Here is a 26870-nt window from a genome sequence, read left to right on the forward strand (position 1 = left end):
TAAAAAAAATCTGAAGGTAGTGAAAAGGGTATTAAATTGGTATTGAATTTAACATAAGGATTGCTGTATAAACCCTAACTCCTGCATCTGTGAATTACATCTGCTGTCTCCACATTCCTCCAGGTACAAATCGCTAAGCCATCAAAAGCCAGCGACTACGAGGAGGATGAATCTGAGAAGTACTCGGATGAAAGTGTTGACGATCCTGAGGAGGAGGACGATGAACCTATTCACGAGCCAGAGAAACGGTTTGGGCTCACACCTTTCCTGGGGGGAGTGATTCCCGCAGGCAGCCTGACAGCCAAGAAGAAACAACCTAGCTACCAAGGATCTGGGCTCATAAAGGTTATTAAAAAGTTCAGTTTTTTTGGTTCCCGAAACAACTGTTACTATTTATGCTTTGTGACTGCTTAATTCACACGTTATTTTTAAACACTTGAATTTGAACACAATTCTTTTTTTTTCTTTTTTTTTCTTTTTTAAATAGGTTAATGGCAAATACTACAATCAGGCCAGACTGTTGCTGGGAAACATGGGATCCCTGCACCCAGCCAACCGCTTTGCAGCCTACATCACCGGCCGACTAAAACCTCCTCATCCGATTATTCCTAAAACCTTTCAGACACCAGAATCCGCACACAGAACCAGTCTTTCCGGATCTCTTCACATTAAAGCACCCGTCCCTCCGGTTACCGCCACAAGTAAAGCTGCACATCCGAAGAAACGTAAGATTCTCTGTTTTCATGTAACACAGAAGACAAGCACACTACACGTACACTACATGCGCACTGATATATCATCCAAGACTTTCATGACTCTATATTAGGGCTGGGCGATATGGACCAAAAGTCATATCTCGATATTTTCTAGCTGAATGGCGATGCTCGATATATATCGATATTTTTTCTGTGCCATAATTGGGGTTTCCCCCAAAGCATTATAGCATAGCATCTCTGTTAGCTTCATTTTTTTCTGAGGCAAACTCTTAAAAAAATAGTCAGTTTTAATACAAAGCCTCGTGCCAAATGTCACACAGGTACTTTTATTAACAGAAGTCTGCACAATATCAACATGTATAAAACAAATGAAATAAAAATAAACTGCCTGCATATATAGAATAAAAATGCTTGAATAAAATAAAACAAATATCCCTTTCCTGCATAACAATTAAATTAAAATACACTGTGCAATTAATACAATGTAGACGGTAACGGGCAGAATTTTAATAATCGATATAAACGATATTGTCTCGTACCATATCGCGTTTGAAAATATATCGATATATATTAAAATCTCGATATATCGCCCAGCCCTTACTCTATATGTTCATTTTTCAGATAAATGAAATATTGTTTCTATTTTTTTGAGTCACTTGTTTTTATGTTTATTTCTCCTACTCTTCAGTGTCTGGTATTGCAACTGTTCTTTGCACAAACCGTAGTTGTTTTTTTAAGGAAATTATAATGCACTGAGAAACCATGATAAAATACTGGGGCCACTTGTTTCTTTTCTTTCTTTTTTTTGCCAAATCCACAGCTAGGGCTGGGCGATATATCGAGATTTTAATATATATCGATATATTTTCCAACGCGATATGGTACGAGACAATATCGTTTATATCGATTATTATTCATTTATTTATTTATTTATTTTTTTATGATTTTGATATAGCTTATTTTGTGACAAATTGACTTGAATGTTTTATTTGAGATTTGCACAAATGTTTTGTTATTTGCACAACTGTCAACCTCAGTGGAAAAGTCTGCCTGTTACTGTCTACATTGTATTAATTGCAGTGTATTTTAATTTAATTGTTATGCAGGAAAGGGATATTTGTTTTATTTTATTATATTATAAGAAGCATTTTTATTCTATATATGCAGGCAGTTTATTTTTATTTCATTTGTTTTATACATTTTGATATTGTGCAGACCTCTGTTAATAAAGGAACCTGTGTGACATTTGGCACGAGGCTTTGTATTAAAACTGGCTGTTTTTTTAAGGGTTTGCCTCAGAAAAAATGAAGCTAACAGAGATGCTATGCTATAATGCTTTGGGGGAAACCCCAATTATATCACAGAAAAAATATCGATATATATCGAGTATCGCCATTCAGCTAGAAAAATATCGAGATATGACTTTTGGTCCATATCGCCATATCGAAGTTATGTATCCCATGGCTCTGATTAATTATCAAGATTATGTGGAAATAAGGTGGTTAAGTCCATGTCTCACCATATTTCTCTGCATACTTTCTTTCCCCAGTTTGTAAGATAGCCATGAAGCCCAAAACCCCTGAAAAACCACCTTCCCCGATTAATCGCACCTCAGCCCCCAAGAAGAGCTCAACGCCGTCAGCCGTCTCCCTCACCGTCTCCCCGGCACTGAAGAGCCCCAGCTTCCTCGGAGACAGTGGAACGTGTTCATTCAGAATCTGTCCTCCATCGTGCCAGACCAGCGAGGACCAGAAGTTCCCTAGTGTCGCCCTGCCTGGCGGCTTCACCCTCATTCAACTCCCACAACATGGGGCTGTTGGGACCGCACAACAATCAACACCTGAAAACACTCCAAACACGCTGAGCGCAGCTGACGCCCCGGCTCCAAAAAATGGCATTTCTAATCTTCACCAACTGGCCAAACATTGGCTTGAATCTAATGCCCTAAATAAAGTTAAAAGCTTATTACGCGGCAAATTAGCTGAGCCTGGCTCCTCCCTGGGAGCGCTGTGTGAGGAGATGCAGCCCGATGAGAATGAGGTCGACTGCAAGCACACAGTGAAACAGGAGGATTGCAACTTGGATGCTGCCTCGGAAGATTTAAGCTCAGAATACTCGGACTATGACGAAGATGTAAGTTCAAGCATTTTTTTTTGTTTTGATTTCTTATTGAAATTAATAATTTCCATTGTTCTGACTTCAAAATCTTTTTTTTTTTTTTCAGGACGAGATTATAGACATCGAGACTGTAGAAGAAGAGGACATCATTAAAATGTACGATTCTGCCTTTAAAATTCACAATAATGCATTAAAATGTTTCTCCTTACTCGTGGACCTATGAATTGATTTTATTATTGAATTAGAATTATTAAAATTATTATCAGACTTAACAAAGGTTTTGTTCTCTACTTTCAGAAACCACGGTGATGGCTGTGGTTCATTGAAGGTATGGCTTTTAAAACAGAAAACAGTATTTCTTATCGCACTACAGAGCTCATATTTACTTGGCAACACTTAATTATCCTAGAACAGCGGTCGGCAACCCAAAATGTTGAAAGAGCCGTATTGAACCAAAAACACAAAAAACAAATATGTTTGGAGCCGCAAAAAATCTTGTATAAAAGTCTTGTATAAGCCTTAGAATGAAGGCAACACATGCTGCATGTTTCTATATTAGTTATAACTGGGGAAAGATTTTTTTTTTTCATTATGCACTTCGAGAAAAAAGGCGAAATGTCGAGAAAAAAGCCGAAATGTTGAGAAAAAAGTCGAAATTTCAAGATTAATGTTGAAGACTTGAAGTACAATTTCGAGAAAAAAGTCGAAATGTTGAGAAAATATTCAAAATTTCGTGAAAAAAGTTGAAATTTCGAGATTAAAAAGGAAAGGAAAAAGGAAGAAAAAAAGAAGAAAAAAGAAAAAAAAGAGCCGCATGCGGCTCTAGAGCCGCGGGTTGCTGACCCCCGTCCTAGAATATACAAATGCTGTTACTTTAAAGGTAGGGTAAGCAGTTCTACACAATTGGTAACCCACAAGATTTTTTTTGACAAATTGACTGAATATCTCCTCACCATCATCTGGTGGGTCCATTGTTATTCATGCAAACATACAAACCTCTGGCTTCATAAACACTGAAAAAACAACAGTGGGTCAGGCTTTGTACTCACTTGCAAAAGAGCTCATGATTAGGTGTTTTGTCCCCTGGATTTAAGGGGAGCTTTCAATGTTTTTAGATGTTTTATTCAAATATTAACAGACATGACTTCTTCCACAAATGTCTTACCTGCTCTTAACTGATGGTCGGTGTTCAGCGCATTGATGATCTTTTCTGTCCCTCTGTTCCCATATCAAATGGAGGAGGAGGAGGAGGAGGAAGAGGAGGAGGACAATTGGATGAGCAAAGGTATTTCCAACAGCCACACTGATGTGGAAAGACGGAGACGCTCGGAGCAGCGAGTCCTTTACACCAGACTCCAGGTGGTTCTGAACAGTCCTCACAGAACGTCCAGGCTCCACCTCCTCTCGCTGGTCAGTGCTGCGTCCGTCACACACAGTGTTTATTTGAAATGTTCAGAGTGCACTCCATCACCTCTACAGCGCTGCCTCACATTCACCAAAGAAAAGATGAAGGAGCGTGTAACTACTAGGGGTGTAACGATACACTAATCTCGCGATACGGTACGATACACGATATCGAGGTCACGATAACGATACGATACGATATTATAGCAGTATTTTTTTTAACAACCTTGCATGAGGAACATATGACTGGAAGAAATTGTCATTTATTTGAAAGACATAAAATACAAAACAATGCTGTGCATTTGCACTATTGTTACAGTTTGTAATGCTTTATAACTGTTTAAGTTTTAAAGAGAAAGCCAGGCCAACCATTTTCCACAAACTGAACTAAAAGTAAATGTCAGGTTTGCATTATGCATCTTCAGTTTCATACAAGTACAAATATTTTGCCACAAACTGAATAGTTTCTCTCATGTATGATTTGACTTTTTTCTTTTCCAGAAATATAACAACTAAAATTAAATAAATAAATAAATTGATTCATGCTCACCTTATAAGTGTAAGAGGAGATTTATTTTTGTTAAGAAGGTTATTTTGGTAATTCAGGGTTCATTATTTTATAAATATATTCTTAATATTCTGATGTAAATCAGGGACTATAATGACACTAGTCAGTTTATCTGTAGTGATTAGTCTGTTTTAGATTGGGCGGAGTGATACGCCACAGTACGGCACTAGGTGCTGTGTTGATGTTCTAAAATCCTACGCTGTTGAGCGGACATTAAAGTACACTGGAGCTCAGCAGAAGTTTTCCCGTGTTTATCCTACTCACGACCCGAAAAAGGTTTAATCTAATAAGGTAAAGCTTAACTCTAGACCAGACTTAAAAGTTCAGAGCTCAAAACCCAGCTAGAGTCCCGTGATCGGGACCGCAAAACGGTACTAGTTTCTTCTGAGCGGAGTAAGATTTCCGTCCGCGGGTCGAGCCGCGGTCGGCACCAATACACTGCGCGTTTCTAGTCAACACAATAGATTAATATTAATAACCCAATATCGCGATACAGTTTGTCACCTCCACGACACGTATCGTGACGTTTTTGTATCGCGAAATTTCGTGGCACGATATATTGTTACACCCCTAGTGAGCAAGCAACGAAGCTGGTGTATAATATTTAATACCAGAAAGGTGACTTTCACTTTTACCTCACACTTTCCCAAATAAACAAACAAACAGAAAAAGAAAGTGTTTTAGAAGTTGGTTTTTATTTTCATACTTATTTATTTTTGTCGACTGAAGACATTAAGTCATCAGACAAGTATAGACACACATTCTACATTGTATACTGTACATTAATTCACATATAACAACACTTAAGCATGCATAGTTGTTCAAGCTTGAATATTATATATTTTATAAATCCTGTTTTCACATTGCTATCATTGTTGGTCTTTATCTTTCTTTGTTTTTAGGCTGAAAAAGAAATCCAGAATCAGACGAAAACCTCCCGATATCTGGAAGAGCAGAAGAGGAGGCTAATGAACATCCAGGCCGTCTATGTGAAGACGCTGTCCCGTTTGGCCGGTGTGTAGTTTGCTTTGTATTTTTTCCTTATTTTCCTCTTTGCACTCGCCCTGGGACTGTTTGAGTGTGGTGTGCACGGGAGTTGTTGAGTTGTTTTTCTGCAATAAAGCACAAAGTCAAAACTCCTTTTACAAACAGATCTTAAGTAAAAAAAAAAAAACAACATAATACCCTCTTTCATTACCTATGAAAACATAATGAAAGATAATTTGGTTGCAGTGGGTCTTGGGCCAAAACAAGCTCCCGAGACCAGCATCAGCAAACATATTCTTTATTTTGCACAAAGACAAACTTTTGGGGGATATGAAGTATCCCCAGGATTCAACAGTTTTTGGATACATTTTGAGTATCGAAAATGTGAATGTATTGAAATGACATTTCCTATATTACTTTATTAGTTACATGTTCGGCCATTGCACATGTTTGCCCTTAACCCTCCCAAAAAAAAAATCATAGCACTAAAAGAATGCGTTATTGTTTCATGACTGTGTGCCTTTAGTTTAGTTTAGTTTATTTATTTATTTAGCAATATAAGACAAATATAAACAAAAAATGAAAAACAATGAAATAACATGCAAGGAAAGGAAGAAGCCTGGTGGCTTATATAGAATCCTTTCCATATATGAATAAAAAACAAAACAAAGCTACACAAGGGAGAGTAAAAAAAAAAACACAAGAAAATGTAACTCAGATCAAATAATGAACATTACAAAGATGAAACAATAAGAAAGTTCTTTAAATGTTTTTTGAATATTGGCAAGGATGGTGATGAGAGAGAGAAGAGATTTATTGAGTGAATTCCACAAGTGTTCCACACAATTTATGTAAGTGATGAAAGATTGATGTTTCCATGTTTTACAAAACGGTAAATTAAAATCATCTTTGTGCCTTGTGGCATAAGAATGAATATCGGAATTAACACAAAAGAAATTATGAAAAGAAGAAGGAAGATCTTGTATATAATTTTTAAATTTGAACATAATTAAACATGTTTTAAAAATGTGAATTTTATTGACTGATAATAATGAATAATTAATGAAAAGGAGAGCAGATGGCTCATATCTGTTTGCGTGTGACATCATTCTGAGAAACCTTTTTTGAATGATCAATAATTTATTAATATATGTTGAATGTGTCGAAGCCCAAACAAACTTTATTTAAACTGGCAACATCTCAGACGTACAGATACATGTCCTCATGAACAGAAACGCTCTGCATGTGATTTCCACCCTTAAACCTAAATCTTGTCTGTTAAATTTAGGGAAACCAGAGGTCGTGATTCAAAACAAGCTGAAGGAGATCTGTGAACGACAGAAACAACGGGAGCAGGCGATGAATTGGAAGCCCATCTTTTCCCAAATGTTGGAGACTAAAGCAGCTCTTGTGCAGGCCACGGCTCCCCCCTCGGATCTCCAGCCGCGACCCGCACCACTGCTACCACTCAACCCCGGGCCTCCACCTCAAGACGGCCCGCCGGCAGCGGCCCCAAATATGTTGGGGAAGCTACTAGCCTTCCTTCACGACAAAGGCCAAGATAAAGGTCAGGCCCAGCATTACCTCATGCACAAGCCTCAGGAAGGCTCCTCCCCCATCACTACACGACCAACACAACTGGCCGTCGACCAAGGGGAATCTGCCGCCATTCAGCCTCCTTCCACACCCAACGGCGAGGCTCAAGCCCCGTCGGACGGAGCTGCACTCCAGCACACGTCAGCACCAGAGCAAGCTTCACCCGGAGAGCCCAAAGTTCAGTCTGTAGTACCCTTCACTCCTCTTCCGCTGATTCGCTCCAAAACTGGTAGAATCATACTCCCCGCATCTCTGAAACCACGTAAGTTGATACCAACTAGGGCTGGGCGATATATACCGAGATTTTAATATATATCGATATATTTTCAAACGCGATATGGTACGAGACAATATCATTTATATCGATTTAGAATTTATTTATTTATTTATTTTTTTTCTTTATGATTTTGATATAGCTTATTTTGAAACAAATAGACTTGAATGTTTTATTTGAGATTTGCACAAATGTTTTGTTAAAAAAAAAACTACGGTTTGTGCAAAGAACAGTTGCAATACCCGACACTGAAGAGTAGGAGAAATAAACATAAAAACAAGTGACTCAAAAAAATAGAAACAATATTTCATTTATCTGAAAAATGAACATATAGTGTAGGGCTGGGCGATATATCGAGATTTTAATATATATCGATATATTTTCTTTTTTTTTTTTTTTTTTTTTTTTTTTTTTTTTTTTTTTTTACCTTGTCTGCACACATATTATTGATTGATACCATGACGGTAGAAACCAAAAGTGTATATATGTGCATTATTACTATATGTAATATATACATATATATATACGCACACATATGCGTACACATACATAAATATACACATACAAACCCAGTGTTTTTTTTTTTTTTTTTTTTTTTTTTTGGGGGGGGGAGGGGGTGGGGGGGGGGGTGGTGACGACATCCACTGCCAATCCAGGAAGCAGGAACACACGGAGACACACGTCAAGCACTGGAAATCTGCAACAAAAAAACCACAAATCGATATATTTTCAAACGCGATATGGTACGAGACGATATCGTTTATATCGATTACTAAAAAAAAAAAAAAAAATTTTTTTTTTTTAATGATTTTGATATAGCTTATTTTGTGACAAATTGACTTGAATGTTTTATTTGAGATTTGCACAAATTTTTTGTTATTTGCACAACTGTCAACCTCAGTGGAAAAGTCTGCCAGTTACTGTCTACTAGGGCTGCACGATTCTGGACAAAATGAGAATCACGATTTTTTTGCTTAGAATTGAGATCACGATTCTCTCACGATTTTTTTCCAATATAAAATTTATTTCACTTATTACTTTAACTTTGCAACAGCTGAACAAAAATATAATAACAATAAACATCTCTTGTCTTCTTTACACAAACCTTTGAATAATTTAAACAATAATAACAATTTTGAACAATATTTGTTCCTCCCTGAGTTGAACACCATTTCAGAAAGGGGACTTGTAACAGATCCTGTAGTTCTGAGGCAACAAATTATTCCTGCTGCTTTTTGCTGTAACAGCTGACATTGAACATAAAAACAATAAACATCTCTCTTGTCTTTAAATAATTTTAACAATAACAATTTTAACAATATTTATGTGCAATATGTGTCAGGTGATGAGAAAGGTAGATGTTTCTCCAAATGTAATCCACAATCATTAACAAAATATAATAAACATGACAACATGATAGTTGACCATGACAGGACTACAACAACCTAGAACATAGGCCTAGTCCTTTTTTTATGCAGCCATCTTTAAAAAAAAAAAAAAAATTTTTTTTTTTTTTTTTTTTCAAATCGTCGTCATTTGGAAATGAGATCGCGTTCAAGCATGAATCGAGATCGCGATTTTTTAACGATTAATCGTGCAGCCCTACTGTCTACATTGTATTAATTGCAGTGTATTTTAATTTAATTGTTATGCAGGAAAGGGATATTTGTTTTATTTTATTCAAGAAGCATTTTTATTCTATATATGCAGGCAGTTTATTTTTATTTCATTTGTTTTATACATTTTGATATTGTGCAGACCTCTGTTAATAAATGTACCTGTGTGACATTTGGCACGAGGCTTTGTATTAAAACTGACTGTTTTTTTAAGGGTTTGCCTCAGAAAAAAATTAAGCTAACAGAGATGCTAACAGAGATGCTATGCTATAATGCTTTGGGGGAAACCTCAATTATGGCACAGAAAAAATATCGATATATATCGAGTATCGCCATTTAGCTAGAAAATATTGAGATAGGCCTCGGTCAATATCGCCCAGCCCTAATACTAACCTATTTATTTATTTATCCTTAAATGTAGAATGATTCCATTTTTAACTGTATTTTTTTTCTTCTTCTTCTCACAGTTGGTCACGGCTACTACACGCTCATGGTGATGAAACCCAAGCAGGATGGAGAGGGGAAGGAAATTGGTTCTTATGGTTTGATGCAGCTTGCTAAAATAGACCCGTCGGCACCTCAATCAGACGCAGACCCCGGACTCGTTTCAGAGGACAAAACCGCGTCACCAAATTCTGATCCGAGGCATTCGGGCGGGTTGATCCCCCTCGCTCAGTTTTTACGGCAGAACAATTTGACCACGAGGCATTCTGACGGCGGTCAAGAGGGAGGTAGCGGCACGAGCGCAGACACATCTGGTCTTCTACCAGACCTCAGTCCAAACCCCGGCACCTCTGGTGGTCACCGTTCCGTGGGGAGGCCCCGGAAGAACTTCTCTACCGAGCCCAGGGTGAGGGTCCCCAAGGCTCGAGGGCTTCTAACGGTGAGAAAGATGCACATTAAAGCGATTCCTAGCGAACTGGCAGGGCGGAAGAGGGAGGGGGATGGTGGAGCAGTCGATAGTCCTGCTCCCATCAAAAAACGCAGAGGAAGACCTCCAAAGATGAAGATGGGGCAAATGACGGCGGCCACGCGGACCGACGCCGACTCCGTGGACGACCGTCCTGTCACGTTTTCAGTCAACAGTTTTAAAAACGGCGACCTGGTGCGGCCGTTAACCCGCGGCTCTCTGGGAAAAGACTTCCCCAGTGAAAAGAGGCGGTCCTGGATAGACATAGAGAGGGAACTGGACCCCGAGTTGGAATTTTAATCGTTCCTCCGAAAGAAAAAAATGCACATTTGAGTCATTTGAGCTCAGTTAAGTCTCACACTGACGGCTCTCTGAGGCAGCAGCGTGTTCTGTCATCATTCTCAGGAGATTCTGCACTGTTTGTCGGTGTCGAGTATCAGAAGTAATTAAAAGCTTCACCCGATGTGCCTGTCCAAGAAGCCGAATGATCAGGGGCACAGTTAAGAACTTAATGCTGCTCTTAATGGCTTACTGGACTCTCATAATATCGAGAGAGACACGAATAGCATTAAGTGACCTGCTGAATGTACGAGTTGCGTCTCTTGTTACTGCCACCATCAGTTTTTTTGATGTGGATGATTTCTAAAATGATATTGTCTATATATGTCACAGGTATATTTTCATTTTTTTAACCACGGATTACTCATGCTCCAATTATGTTGTACTTGAAGTCATCTGTTAGAGATCTGTGTCCAGAAGAGAATCAGAAGGTACAGATCCTATGCATTATTTAGCCTTGCAGTGTATGTTAAATGTATTTTGACTAGAGCTAGATGGTAACATCCTTTCGTTCTTTAAAATATGTCAGTATAGACTTTTTTTCTTGAACGACATGCATTAATTCTTGCTTTTTGACTAAAAACCCTGAAATCATCTGTAGTTGCACTTTAAATTCCCGGTAGAAAACCACCCGTGATGAGTTTTTTTTTTGTTTTTCTTCCTGTGAGTACAGTTATTGATCTGCAATTTGAAATGGCGGCTGCGTAAACGGCATTATTATAACTGGATATGCTGTAGACACTTCACGTAAACTAGCCGTGTGTTTTATCCGACAGAAGCCTGTGGGAAATTCATGGTTTATTTTTAAGAACTTTGTTAGTTTGGGTTAGAAAGTCCTGAAAAACAAACAGGGTGCTTCTACAAGGCACCGATCAGTTGCTCATTAATAAAGATATTCTGTTTTTTTTGTTCCATTTTCTGTAAAAAAATGTATCTTTTGGGATGAATTTGTGATTTCAAACAAACAAATAAACTTGATTTTGAATTATCTACTTTTTTCTTTCTTACCTGCAACATCTTTTTGCTTTGACAGCGAGTCACAACCGAAGTCACACAGAAAACAAACATTGAAGGCCCTTTGATTGCAGTCCACTGGGTTCACAGGTCGTATCAGTAGTTTCCACTGCAGGACAACACAGATACCCCGCACTCATTTCAATGCTTTATTTACAATGGTCAAACCGAACATTGATTTTAACAAATGTTTACACAGTAAGACTTAAAAGAAATAAACACATGCACGCCCTGAACACTATCAGCAGTGAAGACCAATCAGTTTTAAAGACTGCTTGTTTTCAGTTTGTTCCTGTCGTGGGTTTTTTTTTTTAAAAGCATGGGCCGACAAAGTGTTTCTATGGTACAGGAAACTGTCTGTGGGGGTTTTCAGCCACCTGGCACTTAAAACCTTTTCAGATATGTCTTGACATGCCATAAATATTCCTAACGAGGGCTGAGCCTTAACTGATTTCGAAGAAGGACCGAAGAAACTGGTTTCCGATATGACGTAAGCAGAGTGGTGACCAGATCTGGAAAAAGAAAGCCTAGAGTAGCTGAAGAGGAGTAAGGCTGCGTCCCAATTGTCCCCCTCGCCCTCGTTTTCTTCACTCCCCCTAACTTTTGCGCGTTCCCGTGAAGGTAGTGGTGTCCCAATTCCTCTTTTCACCTAGGGGGAGGGGGCATAACGAGGGTTAGGGGCTGAGAATAGCCCCTTCAAATCGAGGGTTTTCACATGCTGACTTCGCAAGCGAGGGGGTATGAAAATTTCCCAGAATGCTTTTCGTCGTCATTTGCGGCCTGAATCAAAAATAAAAACATGGCGGACATTTCTTATTTTTTTGTGAATAAAATCAATATTTTGAGTTAGTTTCTGCATAAAAATGCATTTTGGTTACATTTCTAGTGACAAACCAATATTTGACTTTCATAATATTCACTCAGTGAATGTACATAATCCCTTTTTTGTCCGTTGTTCGCGAAGAATCGCGCCGGAGTAAAGGCTGTACGCCGTAGGCTACGTAACCTACGCCGTAGGCTCTGCGTCGATTTCACTCACCGACCGAAGGCAAACAGGCAGACTCGCCTCAGAGAAATAGAGAGAAATAATCCTGTGACTCGTCAGATTTGTTTTGGATGTTTCTGATATAATAGTTTTCAGAAACCACAAAGTAATCCAGCTGTTATCTGGGTAATTTACACACTTTCAGATAAAGTTGCCGAAGATCACGCCAGAATAAAGGGATTTATGGTTCCGCGTTACACCAACCTACGGCGTAGGTTACGTAACCTACGCCGTAGGCTCTGCGTCGATTTAATGCGGACCCAAGCTGCGTAGCCGGCAGACAGAAATCTCGAAATTTCGGAGCAAATTTCTTAACAGGCGTAGCTACAACTGTTAGATTTCATCTATTAAACCAACATCTTCCTAAATGATTTATTTCAGCCAGCGTAATTCTCAACAGAGCTGCAGGTTTCTCCCCGGGACGACGGAGCAGCTTGACCCGGCGGGCACGTCTCTCCCCTCGGGCTGTGAGCTGAGGCTGCTCCCCGGGGCCGATGGCTCTTCTCATCTCCGAAAACATCGGGTCAAATTGCTTAACAGGCGTTATTTGGATAAACTGAGCCCCGGTTGCAATCTTAAAGGTTAAAGGACCTTTATACCTGGAAAAAATATTAAAACTTAATAAAGTGCCATATTAACAGCGCTACAGCTGAAATGAAAACAGCTTTTGGCTCTCTGCTTCCTGTTCAGGGTAGGGATGAAAACGAGGGTGAGTAGGAGAAATGGGACAGGCACCTGGGCCAAGTGCCCTAAAATCTTCCCCTTCTTTTTTAGGGGGTAGGGAAGAAAAGAAGGGCGAGTGAAGTTGAATTGGGATTGGGCCTAATTAAGTTATCAGCAATTCTGCAGGCAGTCTTTGCTGTTTTAAATCGTCACATAGAGGCCGCCCCTGCCCCGGTGCGATTGGTTCGGTGTGTTTTGTACCAGTGGGAATATGAGGTTTTCTTGTTCTCCCTGTGCTTGCAGAGTTTCAGCAGGAAGGTTATCCGACATAAACCACCCTGCAAAATCTGCAGTTTGCAAATGTCTGGTGTGGCGACCATAAACCTAAATTGTAGTTTTAAAATGCGTTTAAACACCTTAGTCCGTTTTGGCTTCCGGTTGGTGAGCAGATGGAGTAGACGTGTTTCGTGAGTGCTCCCGTAAATGCCAAACTTTTTAAACCACCAAGCCCTCAAACTTTCAAACTTTTTCCTTTAAAAGGGATTCCCTGTTGCTGTTTTTCTTTTTTTTTGTCTCGAACGAGCCCATTTACCTCCGAGATGGCTTCGAAGAGCGGCAAGTCGGGAAAAAAGGACGAGGCTGGCGCTGTCTTAACCCTGGCGGCCATTACCACGTTGCTGGAAGAACACCGCGCTGCCCTGGCCGCCGAGTTCAAAAATACTTTCCGTCAGCTCGACTCCAAACTCGACCAAACGCGGCTCGCGGTCGAGGACCATGGCCAACGGGTTTCGTCCCTTGAACTCGCCACAGAAGACCTCAGCCAGCGAGTTACGGACCTTGAAGGCATCTGCTCGACTCTACGGGATGATAATGCTCGGCTGAAGGCTAAGGTGGTGGATTTGGAAAGCCGAAGCAGAAGGCAGAACATCCGTATCCTGGGCTTACCGGAGTCGACCGAGGGCGGGTCTCCAACGGCTTTCTTCTCCAAGCTGCTGTGTGAGGTGTTCGGGAACGATACGCTGCCGTCACCGCCAGAGATAGACAGAGCGCACCGCTCGCTCGCCGCCAAGCCGGCCCCGGGACAGAGACCGCGTCCGGTCATCCTCCGCCTTCACCGGTACCAGACGAAAGATATCCTCATCAGGGAGGCGCGCCGGAGAGGAAAGGTGGAATATCGCGGCCACCCCATCCGGATAGTGGAGGATTACAGCCCCGAAGTTGCCAGCCAACGAGCGGAATACAGCGGAGTCATGTCGGAGCTCTACCAGCTGGGTCTGAGGCCGGCTCTGCTCTTCCCCGCCCGGCTCCGGCTCACGCTGTCCGGGGGGGCCAGGAAGTGGATCGGCTCCGTGGATGAGGCGCGCAAATTCATCACGAGTCGCAGCAAAACTTCAAACCCACCGTAACGGGACCGTTGGAGGCTGTCACGGCTCCGCCTGCAGCCCGGTGCGGCTCACTGACGCTCACGGACTGACTTTTTTTTTCTCTCTCTTTTTTTTTTTTTTTTTTTTTTTTTTTTTTTTACGTGGGCCACATTATTCCTGAGGGGAGGGTGAGTAACCCCGCGACAACCAGTATTTTCTCTGTTGTTAGTTTGACTGCCCTTTTGCAAATATTATTAATTTGCAGTTCTTTTTGGCTATTTGAGGGAAGGGGGAAAATAAGTGGTGAAGAGGGAGAGAAGGAAAGGAAGGGAAAAAAAAAAAAAAAAAAAAAAGCTTTTCCGATTTACCTATAAGTTTTGTAATAATTGTAAGCTGTTAACCTTACTTTTACGCTGCTTAAGTCGGACGTTTTATATTTTATATTTTTGTACAAATATTTCTGGGCTCATATCGGGACTTCCAGGTCAAGATTTGAGAGGGTATTTCTTTTTTTTATTTATATCTACACGTTTTAAGGTGCTAATATGTATACACCCATGATACGGGAGCAAAAGCTATTAGTGTGTAGGATTGGAAGATGCGTTATTGCACTTTGTTTGTTTTAAAGAGCTTGCTGCTTTTTTTTTATTTTTCTATAGCAGCTGTCTTAGTTGGGGGGGGTGGGTCGGGGGGATATGTCACTGCCAGAAACTTTGCATTAACTCTTTTCAACTCATTACTTAATGTGGGTCACATTCAACCTCCTTTCCGTTTTCTTTTTTTCTGCCTAGGTCATTGTGCACACCTAATTTTTCTTCTTAGATATTATGAGTAGATACTTGAAGTTGGTGAGCTGGAATGTTAAGGGTCTGAATCACCCTGTTAAAAGGAAGAGGATCTTCTCACATCTAAAACACCTTAAAACAGAAATAGCCTTTCTACAAGAAACTCATATTCGCAGTTCTGATAATAGCCGCCTGTTCCCGAGGTGGTCAGGGCAGAGATTTCACTCCTCCTTTCAAGCTAAGGCCCGAGGAGTTTCAGTTCTGATCAGTCAGGATGTTTCATTTGAGCAGCACAATGTGATTTCTGACAAGTTTGGTCGCTACGTGATCGTTTCTGGGAAATTATTCAATACATTGGTCGTACTTGTGAACGTTTATGCCCCTAATTCAGATGATGCAGTCTTTTTTGAACGACTGTTTTCACTGCTCCCTGACCTTAATACATATTCTCTCATACTGGGTGGTGATTTTAATTGCTGGCTCGACCCAGTCCTAGACCGATCCTCTACCAACCCCGGCACAGCAAGTAAGTCAGCCCGTCTTATTCAGGCGTTCCTTTCTGACTACGGTGTTTGTGATGTGTGGCGTTCTTTACATCCATGTGACAGAGAATACTCCTTTTTCTCACAAGTGCACCACACATACTCGAGGATTGATTATTTTTTTATTGATAATCAACTGATTCCCCTGGTTCATTCCTGTGCTTATCAGAGCATTGTCATTTCCGACCACGCTCCTGTGGTTCTAACCATGTCCCTTCCTGACCTACCTCAGAGAGACAGACAGTGGCGATTCAATTCAACTCTGCTGTCGGACACAAATTTTGTTAAATCTATGGAAACGGAAATAGCCTTTTTCCTATCCACGAATATGACTCCAGGAATGTCTAGTCTAACTGTCTGGGACTCCCTCAAGGCTTATCTCCGGGGACAGATTATATCCTACACTGCTAGGGTGAGGCAAAAATCTTATAGGGAGCGATCAGACCTTGCCCGCCAAATCAAAGAGGTCGATGAAGAATATTCTCGGACTAAATCCCCAGATCTTTACAAAAAGCGGCTAGAACTTAAAACTAAATTTGACCTGCTTACCACTCACCCAATTGAACAGTCACTTCTGAAAAGTAAAACCAGGTTTTATGTTTATGGAGACAAATCTGACAAATTATTAGCCAACCAACTTAAAGGCTCTAAGGCTAAACAAAATATTTCTAAGATTCGATTACCAAATGGCCATGTAACTACAGACCACTTACTCATAAATGAAGCATTCAGGGACTTTTATACCCAGCTATACACCTCGGAATCTCAGACTGATCGAGATGAGATTGCGGACTTTTTAAATAGTCTTAGTATTCCCAGTCTTTCACCAGATCTAAGGAAGACATTAGAAGAACCGATATCCCTGATGGAAATTACTCGAGCCATTTCTTCACTGCAGTCGGGTAAATGTCCTGGCCCTGATGGCTTCCCGGCGGAATTTCTAAAGAAATTTTCTACTCTGCTTTCCCCACTGCTATCTACAGTTCTTTCAGAATCCTTCAGCCACGGTTCCCTCCCTCCTTCTTTTTCGGAGGCCTGCATCACCCTCATAGCTAAAAAAGGGAAGGATCCTACTGAATGCGCCTCCTACAGGCCCATCTCCCTATTAAACACAGATGCTAAAATCCTAGCTAAAGTCCTAGCCCATAGGCTGGAGAATGCCCTCCCCACAATTATATCTGAAGACCAAACTGGCTTCATTAAAGGTAGGCAGTCTTACTTCAACACAAGGCGACTGTTCAATATTATCTACTCTGCCTCTGAGGCTATCCCTGAATGCGTTGTCTCTCTGGATGCGGAGAAAGCATTTGATCGCGTTCAATGGGATTATCTCTTTGCTGTGCTGGACAGGTTTGGTTTTGGTCCGAACTTTGCTCTGTGGATTAAACTTCTCTATTTACACCCAACAGCCTCAATTCGTACTAACTCTCAACGGTCAAAACCATTTAATCTGCATCGTGGAACCCGTCAGGGGTGCCCCCTTAGTCCCATGCTTTTTGACATGGCTATCGAACCGCTTGCCACAGCGCTCCGATCTTGTGAGGATGTGTCCGGTATCTGGAGAGGTGGCAGGGAACATAAGGTCTCGCTTTATGCCGATGACCTCTTGCTTTTCATCTCTCACCCTCTGGCCTCATTACCCCCTGCGCTGTCACTTCTCAGTCAGTTTGGGAAACTCTCAGGCTATAAACTGAATCTCAGCAAAAGTGAGCTTTTCCCTACCAATCTCGAATCGCATGCTTTAGACCTTTCCAATTTTCCCTTTAAAATCGCAAATGACAAATTCTCCTATTTAGGCATATCTGTGACAAGGAAACACAAAGACCTGCTCCAAGAGAATCTTATCTCATTGTTAAATGAGACCAAACAAACCCTTACACAATGGTCACCCCTGTCAATGTCTCTTGTGGGTCGCATCAATTCAGTTAAAATGACCATTTTACCTAAATTTTTGTACCTTTTCCAGACCTTACCACTCTTTATTCCTGGTTCTTTTTTTCAGTCCCTTGACTCAGTTATATCTACATACCTATGGCGGGGTAAACGGCCACGTTTGAACAAAACTCACCTTCAAAAAATTAAGTCTGCAGGTGGTCTGGCCCTCCCAAACTTTCGTTATTATTATTGGGCTGCTAACCTGCGCTGCCTTGCATTCTGGTCCTTCTACTGCGACGGCGCTGACCGCCCTGACTGGGTGGCGATGGAGTTACATCCAACTGATGACCTGTCAATTCCTGCCCTACTCGGCTCCTCACTTCCACTTCCTTCACTTAAATCAATCAAAAACCCAGTGGTTAAACATTCTCTTAGAATTTGGGCCCAATTTAGGAAGTTTTTTGGTTTTCACAGCTTCTCTCTTCTTAGCCCCATTGCATCAAATCACTCTTTCAAACCATCCCTTGAGGACCCCACCTTCCAGGAATGGCACAGGAGGGGTATGATTCGTTTTAGCGATATGTTCATAGACGGCACCGTGGCATCTTTTGAGCAGTTAAGTAGTAAATTCAGCCTTCCAAAATCACATTTCTTTAGGTATCTTCAGGCTAGACATTTTGTTCTTTCCCAGACACCCAGCCCTGGTGCATCGATAGGCTCGACCACAGTTGACAAAGTTCTTGCCACAGACCCATTCAAAAAGGGGCTCATTTCGTCTTTCTATGACATGTTGCTAGATCTTAGGAGTGCCCCTACAGATAAACTCAAAGCAGCATGGGAGCAGGACTTAGGGCTTCCCTTATCAGAGGATACCTGGGAGTCCATACTCAAACTGGTTAATACAACCTCCCTGTGCGCACGTCACTGCTTAATTCAGTTTAAAGTGGTACACAGGGCTCATATTTCAAAAGCAAAGTTATCCTCCATGTACCCAGATATTAGTCCATACTGTGTAAGATGTAAGGTAGCAGAAGCCTCTCTCATCCACATGTACTGGTCCTGCCCATGTCTAAACAAGTACTGGATGGAAGTCTTTCATACTCTCTCTCTGGTGCTTAAAATCAGATTAGAACCAAACCCACTGACTGCCCTGTTTGGGGTCATGGAGGGAGGAAGGAAGTTAACCACTGCACAGGGGCACACTTTGTCTTTTGCCTCCCTTTTGGCTCGTCGGGCAATTCTGTTCAGGTGGAAGGATCCCTTCCCTCCTACTCGTGCGCAATGGCTGGAAGACATCATGTCCTGCTTAAAACTGGAGAAAATTAGATACTCGCTTCAGCAATCAAATAAGTTCCAGAAAGTGTGGGGACCTTTTCTAGAAGCATTCCAGACCCTGTGAACTATACTTCATATTTCTTTTATATTCCTAGTGCAGGCTTTTGATGTTAGAGTGACCTCATATTGTGATTAGTAATCTGGCAGTGACAGGGGAGGGATTAGTTTGGTCTGTAGTTTGTTTTTGTTACTATTTTATATTTTTTCATACTGTTTAATTGTTTTTTATATTCTGTACACTGGTGTATGCTATGATTAACATGCCCATGCCTAATCAAAATGTTTGTAATTGACATGCAGCATTTCACCTTTTTTATTTTGTGAAAATTTTAATAAAAAGATCTTGAATTAAAAAACACCTTAGTCCAGATGAAATGTAGCTAAATCAGCAGACACACCCTGATAATTCGACTTGAAGTCCAGCTAATCTTTCTTTTAAATGTTCAGCTGGACTGAAACTGGTCTACACGCCCCGCTCATCGCCACAGTGCCGGCACTTACCTGGGGTGGAAAAAGCAACTGAAGACTACAAGACAAGACAAGTGTTCATTCACTGTTCACCGTTGCTCCCATCACCCCCACCAGCTATCTAGTTCTAGTGTTGTGGTGCTAACAGGCTTAGAAAAAGAGGAATATTGGCCTCTGTGTAGCGAAGACAAGCCAATATTTGCAGATTATTTCAGTCCATTCGGCCCCATCTGAAGTGCCCACATGGGTTCCCCTATACATGGCTGGCCCAAGTAAGAGCTAACCTGGACAGCCATACTCATTCACCCCGTGAACTAGGCCTGTGTTGAAAAAATCAATTTCCCAATTCTAAATCGATTCTCATATTAATTCCTAAAAATCCATTCATCTGTCTAAAGATCGATTTTTTTTATTTTTTATTTTATTTATTTACCGGTATGTATTTTTTTTTTCATCCATACATTACAACTTTTGGTTATTTTTTTTGTTTATCCCCAAAAAAGGAATGTTTTGTTGGACACGAGAATAACTGGTGCCATGTTTTTACCTTTAAATATGTTTAAAGGTATGAAAACATTAAAGTGTTAGGTTATAATTGCATAAATTGTCTATATTTCATTACTTTATAAACTGTCTTGGGGTTACATTTGCAAAAAATGCTAAAAACCAAATGCTCAAAAATTAAAAACCAAAATAGACCGAAAATGGAACAAATAAAAACGGAATGTGGGAAAAAATAAAACCGATTTCATCCGTCTCTGTTTCCTCCCTGGATCTGTTTGGTAATTCTGCCCCACATGATGTGTCTGAAAGCAGTTCTATCAGCATTCTGGGAGCTGATTGGTCCTTACAGCATCATTAGCTGCAATACTTGCTGTTGAATCTCAATATAATACTAGTAGTAATATTTTGCATAACTACAGTCATATAATTCATGCAACAGCTCAAAAAATAGTTTTAATAACACTAACCCAAATCAATATCGGAATCGAATCGGATGAAATCAAATCTTGATAATCGATTCTGACTCTTAAGAATCGGAATCGAATCGATTCTTGACATTTGAATCGATCCCCAGCCCTAGCGTGAACGTTGTCTCTCATGGGTCCAATTCACATTTTCACCTGTACTGAACAATCGCAACAGAGTAGTGGTGTTTTTTTTTGTGTGTCCCTACTCCACCGCACGCCATTTTGGACGTCTTTTCTCGTTTCTAGTCTGGGGGTCACATCATTCTTCTGACTATTCAAAGGCCTCCAAAGACAGTTTCTTTTGTGTATGAGGAACCAAACAAGTTATTTGCACTGAAGAATAAAAGATGTAACATGACTGAACCCCAATAAAACACCTGTTTAGGACCATCTTCTTTCAATGCTTTTGTACATGAGTATTACCATTGCAAGAATTCACACGGGGTCATCGCAGAACCCACGGAAATCCTCAATGGAGTCTCGTTATTCAGTCTATATCTCAAAAGTGCTTCCCATGAGGCTGACAGACATTGGGTGGAAAACAATTCCCTTAAAAGCAGGTATACCTGGACAAAGACAGTAGTACAATTCGATAGCCCCATCAAGATATCCCAGTAGCTGACAAAACAGTTCAAGCAGACGTAGTGGCGCTGTCGACCAGACCTGGGTTTTCAGATCTTTGCCGTTCAAACCCAGCTAGGATGTCACTCCACACTAGGAATGGGTGATATTTTACCGTTCACAATATACCGTAAAAAAAATTTCCCACAGTAAGAATTTTTCATCTGGTGGTAAAAACGATAAATAACCGTTGATGACGTTTTTGTGTAACAAACGTGGCGGAAGGCAGATCTGAGAGCGAGGAGCTCGTTGTTAAACGAGGCTCCAGCTCCGTCATCTGGAACTGGTTTGGATTTAAAAAGAGAGACGACGAGCAAACATCATCTATTATGTGCAGAGTCTGCAAAAACAGAAGGAAATGGTTGTTACATTTTGATATAACGTTTGACTATTAAGAAAAAAAATTGCAATAGTATCTAATTTGTGGCATGTTCCACACAGGTTAATCTGCACATTTTATTTATATTAGAAGAGGTCATCACTGATTGGATTTTATTTTCAGTGAACTTTTATTTATTTGTCCTGTTTCTTTATTTATAAGGTTGTATTTTTTTGTGATTTTATAAGCTAGGAAAACTTGAAGGACAAGGTACTTTTGCTGTTTGCACTGTTATCCCACTGTTTAAGCCATACAGTTTGAATAAAAGTTGAATCTGTTCTTACATTTCAAACTTGTTTTTTTTTTAGTCATTCCAGTTTTGCAGTACAGGTGTACTAATTGAGTTGGTTTTTATTAATTCAATTTAATTGGTGTAGTTTAGTAGCATTTAGTATCTTTTAGAGCAGTGTTTTGGGGGCTCCAAAGACTGAAGGTGGTGATAGATTTATAGTTAAAAAGGTGGAGTTGAATTGGTATTTTTTTTTTATCGTCATTTTTATTGTTATCAGGATAAATGCCAGAAATTATCGTGATAAATTTTTTAGTCCATACCGCCCATCCCTACTCCACACCCTATCTGGATTAAAAGGGGGGTATATAGGTTCAGATGACTGGTTTTGGGCTTGAAATGGACAAATGTCACTGGTCCCAAGTGGGGAACCTGTGTGGACTCAATAAGGAACAGACGTCCGTCAAATGAGCACGAGATAAGAAGAAGGGGCATTCTCTGCCCTTTAGGGACCTTGGACCTCATATAACGTAAAGCTATATTGCGTAACACCTAAAAACCAGGTATCCACTCAAGTGTCTATAAACACAAGCACCTGTAGACAAACCCACTTGGGACCAGAGGTGTCAAGTAAAAAAGTACAAATACTTTGTTACGTTACTTAAGTAGAAATTTTGGTTATCTATACTTCACTGGAGTAATTTTTTTTCAGACGACTTTTTACTTTTACTCCTTACATTTTCACGCAATTATCTGTACTTTTTACTCCTTACATTTTAAAAACAGCCACGTTACTCTATTTCATTTCGACCTTTAAATAAAAACTATCCAGTTAAATTGCTCCATCCGGATAGAGTGAATTTGGTTGTGGTTGTTTCAGATGTTCTTGTCCAGTTTTGTTCTTACATCCGTTCCCTCAGATTCCTGCAACTAAACTTGGATGTACATTCCAATAAAGGTTAGGATAAAAGATAACATGCCTCTGAAGTTTGACTTTTTGCACCATTACAATACTTATAGTCAACTAGTCATCATATCTCCTGCTCTCTGAAACACGTTAATGCTCAATAGTACACATATATGGTTCTTTAATATATTTGCATTATACTAAGATGCATTCATTTTCAATGGCTTTTGTCCTCAATGGCTTTTTTCCCCCTTACATACCAGTACTTTTATACTTTTACTTGAGTAAAAAACTTGAGTTGATACTTCAACTTCTACAGGAGTATTTTTAAACTCTAGTATCTATACTTTTACCTGAGTAATGAATGTTAATACTTTTAACACCTCTGGATAAAACAAGAAAAGTTAGATGATTGGTTGAAGTCCCAGGGTAACCGTGGTAGTGCGCAGGCGCACTGGCCGCCTTAAAGAAGCGAAAACTCCAAATAATTGCTTTAACTTTGGCAAATATACCCAAAGACAAGGACAAGCATGAGATAAGATCCTGACAAACAGCCAAACAAACACACACAGAGCTCCGTGGCACCCAAACATCCGCCAATCAGCCCAATCCCATTAAAGCGCTTTGCGCAGCGGCGACAGACGCGCTCATTGATGCAATCACGAGACTGTTATTGATGTAACTCAGGTCACTACACGTAGTTTCTTTTTCTCTCTCCTGCCATCTCCCAGAGCAGATCTGAGCTGAGGAGAGAGGCAAGAGTGATCGCTCTGAGATCAGCCGGGAGATTAGAAACACACATTAGATTAGAAACCTGCAGAGGAGGAGGAGAGAGGTCTGGCTGCAGGATCAGCTGCTGCGCTGTTCACGGCTGTTTCCCGGCTGTTTCCCGGCTGTTTCCCAACTATTTCCCGGCTCAGCAGTCCCAGGACGGAGACAGGAGCCCCAGGGCTGCAGGACAAACATGCCCGGAGATGGACTCACCCTTACAAGCCGTCTCAGGAATCTGCTGCGCTCTCCATCAACCAGGATGAAAAAGAGCAAAGAAGCGCTCGGAGCCAAGGTAGGAACTCCCTCGCTGCTTAGGGAATTAAAAGTTGCGTTCCATATTGAACCAAGGGCGTAGGTTTGGTCTCAACATTGGTAGGGACGATATAACAGCATAACCTGCATGTACTTTTTGCTGGGGACGGGACATTAATAAGACCAAACAGATTGGGTGAACGGGGGTCAGGGCTACATTTGTCACGAATATGAACCTAATTAATTGATAGGCTAAATGATCAATGCAAAATAAATCTGAATTGACTTATACTAACTTTCATGTGTATTGGTTCACCTGATACACGGTTCGATTCAAACGTTTGTTTTCAAAAACTACTAAAGAAACATTTTGAAAACTTCCAGAATATTCCAAGATTTTATTAGCAATTTAAATTGCAATATTTGAACATAACTTAAATTATTTTAACATACACAATAAATGTATTAATTGTACTTATTAATAATCTCTTAACTATCCAGAATGCAAAAAATAAACATTTGTCTAAGACCATCAGCCAATCAAACGTGTGTTTGAGGGAGAAAAAATGTACCGGCACATTCAGCAAGTGAAAAGGGGTAAATGTAAGTCTGAACATAATGAAAATAATTAACTTAATAATGGTAGGGTCAATTCTATCCTTACAACATTTGGGAAGACAATCTAAATTACCTATATATCTGAACTCATTATATAATGCAAATAAGGTTGCTTAAAAGTTGGTGGGGACAATTTGAGGCCCCTGAAAAGTTGGTAGTGTTATGTCCCTACCGTCCCTATGCAAACCTACGCCCTTGCATTGAACCAATACGGACATATATTATGCTCTTATTTATTCATGTAATAATATACAGGTGAAGGTCGGAAAATTTGAAAATATTGCAAAACTTCATTCGTAGTAAATTCAACTAAAGGTGAAACAAATGTATTGTTTCCCACTACATGCAAAGTGAGATATTTCAAGCCTTTATCTGTTATAATTTTGGTGATTATGGCTCACAGTTTATGAAAACCCCAAATAAAAAATCTAAAAAAAATTGGAATATATTATGAAATCAAATCATCAAAATTATAACAAATAAAGGCTTAAACATATCTTGCTTTGCCTGTAATGAGACTATGTAATGTGCACATGTATTAGTTTCACCTTTTAAGTTGAATTATTGAAATAAATTAACTTTTACACCATATTCTTCACCTGTAGCTATATTCTACATCTGGGCTGATGTGGACATACATAACATAGGAGGCTATTTCAGTTGCTAGTATGGTTGCTAAGTTCAATGCTATTAAAGCACTTTAAACTTTAAATCAAAGCATTTTGTTTTTTCATATAAAATAAATACATTTCTATGCATTTTAGAAGTTTTGGGGATGTCCCTTTGGCGCCTGCGCTGCTGAAATCGGGGTGTCCCTTATTTCTATTTCTGAAAGGTGGCAACCCTGCTGCTGGTTTCTGACTAAAGCCACCTGAAAGGCCATGAAAGTCTGCAATGTAGTCACAAATTGAATTAAATCACTGGTAATAAACAAAAAAACTGCAACTAAGAACCCCCTGTATAATTAAATATCTTAATGTCCTTGATTCATAACTGATCTATTAATTCTTGTAAATAACTTTTTACTCAAAGGTCCTCCCATTTCTCCCCTAATGTTCCCTTCGGAAGCCTTTATTTGTGTTTATTATAATGAGTAAATGTGTGTCAGTAGGACACCACAGTTACACTCATGTCACCCTAATTCAATGAGAGCAGCTGTTTATAATTCCTGAGACAGACACAGGACAACAGCAGGACCTGCCAGGCCAGCTGTCACGTCTTTTGCTCTTTTGTCTTATATACAATTTATATTTTCACTTTACAAGATTGAATTTTTTGCAAAGTGGGAGGATTTAGCCAGCGAGGCTGGTCCCATTCTCCGTTAGGCTAAAATGTGATTTTCAGCAGACTTTATAATAATACCAACAATATCATTTCTTCTTTTTCTTTATTGGTAACATTATTTTTAAAGATAAGTACCCGACTTTGCATGCTCACGGTGTCGGATAGTATATTTCTGTACATGTTTGCTGCTGCACCAGTGCAATAACTTAAAATTTTAAATCTAAAATGAAAACTTATTTATTCAGGGTGGCTTTTAATACCCGGCAGTGTGGCGACACTTTTTTATACCGTACTTGATGTTTTATATGTTCATATGTTTTATTATTGTTTTATTTTGTTGTATGTTATGTAAAGCACTTTGGTTCACCTCTAGGTTGATGTAAAGTGCTATATAAATAAAGTACATTTACATTTACATTTATACGTCAATGCTGCTTTAGATTTGGCCACTGTCACAAGACTGATTCATCATCATCATCATCATCATCATCATCATCATCATCATCCCTTTTTTCTGTTTTTTTGATAAGGAACTGCTCTCTCTGTCTTTATAAAGCTCAAGTCAGGGTTTCAGACACAATGCTACTCAAGACAGATTAGACTTTACCCTAAAGAGGCGTAGCCTGGCCATATTTCTCTGTCCCTTCACAGCCATTTCCACCGGTACACAACATACCAAACCAATCACAGCAAGGCATGGGCGGGTCTTATTTCATGGCACAAACAGATGCCTGCAGAATGACTGATAGCACATTGGGTCAGAATATTTTTACTGCTAAATAACAGTGTTGATCCTGCTGTGTCTCCACAGGTGACCCTGGAGCGGGTGCTGGGCATCACCACCACAGGAAACAGCGCGCTGGCCTGCGATCCCCGATCTGGACTCGTGGCCTATCCTGCAGGGTGAGACGAATGCGAGCACTTATTCACCACTATCTCCACATCTGCCCTTTGACTTATCAGCGCTCCACCCGCTCCCGGCTCCCTTATCATATCTGTCTCTCGCAGAGGTTCAGTGTGCAAATTTCTTGCCTGTGAGCGTTATCTGTGCTCAATCTCAGAGTAGAAGCACTGTGAGATTTCTCATCAGTGAAACGCCAAAGCTTCTTTTTTCCTCTGTTATCATCCTCAGGGAGTCTTTTTTTTTCTCTCTTTGTTGTTGACTCTCTCTGTGATGTCATGCGTGTTTCCATAATTTTCTACGAACACTGGAGCAGTT

General features: G+C 40.2%; 1 protein-coding gene and 1 pseudogene across 2 annotated transcripts in view; both read left to right on the forward strand.

The window, feature by feature from the left end:
- The window catches only part of magl (MAX dimerization protein MGA-like), a 42345-nt gene extending 30856 nt beyond the window's left edge, over positions 1–11489 (forward strand). The window contains exons 14-22 of one of the 2 annotated variants that reach the window (XM_061746799.1): positions 124–345; positions 488–725; positions 2266–2849; positions 2941–2990; positions 3132–3162; positions 4074–4244; positions 5709–5820; positions 7082–7651; positions 9747–11489. In XM_061746799.1, coding sequence (XP_061602783.1) covers positions 124–345; positions 488–725; positions 2266–2849; positions 2941–2990; positions 3132–3162; positions 4074–4244; positions 5709–5820; positions 7082–7651; positions 9747–10489 — 2721 coding nt within the window. In that variant the 3' untranslated portion in view covers positions 10490–11489. The remainder of the gene's footprint in view (positions 1–123; positions 346–487; positions 726–2265; positions 2850–2940; positions 2991–3131; positions 3163–4073; positions 4245–5708; positions 5821–7081; positions 7652–9746) is intronic. The other variant, XM_061746800.1, reaches the window with a different exon arrangement.
- An 11993-nt stretch (positions 11490–23482) lies between these two features.
- The window catches only part of LOC133464584 (mitogen-activated protein kinase-binding protein 1-like), a 48562-nt pseudogene continuing 45174 nt past the window's right edge, over positions 23483–26870 (forward strand).

This window comes from Cololabis saira, chromosome 18 (genome assembly GCF_033807715.1).
Source record: "Cololabis saira isolate AMF1-May2022 chromosome 18, fColSai1.1, whole genome shotgun sequence".
NCBI lineage: Eukaryota > Metazoa > Chordata > Actinopteri > Beloniformes > Belonidae > Cololabis > Cololabis saira.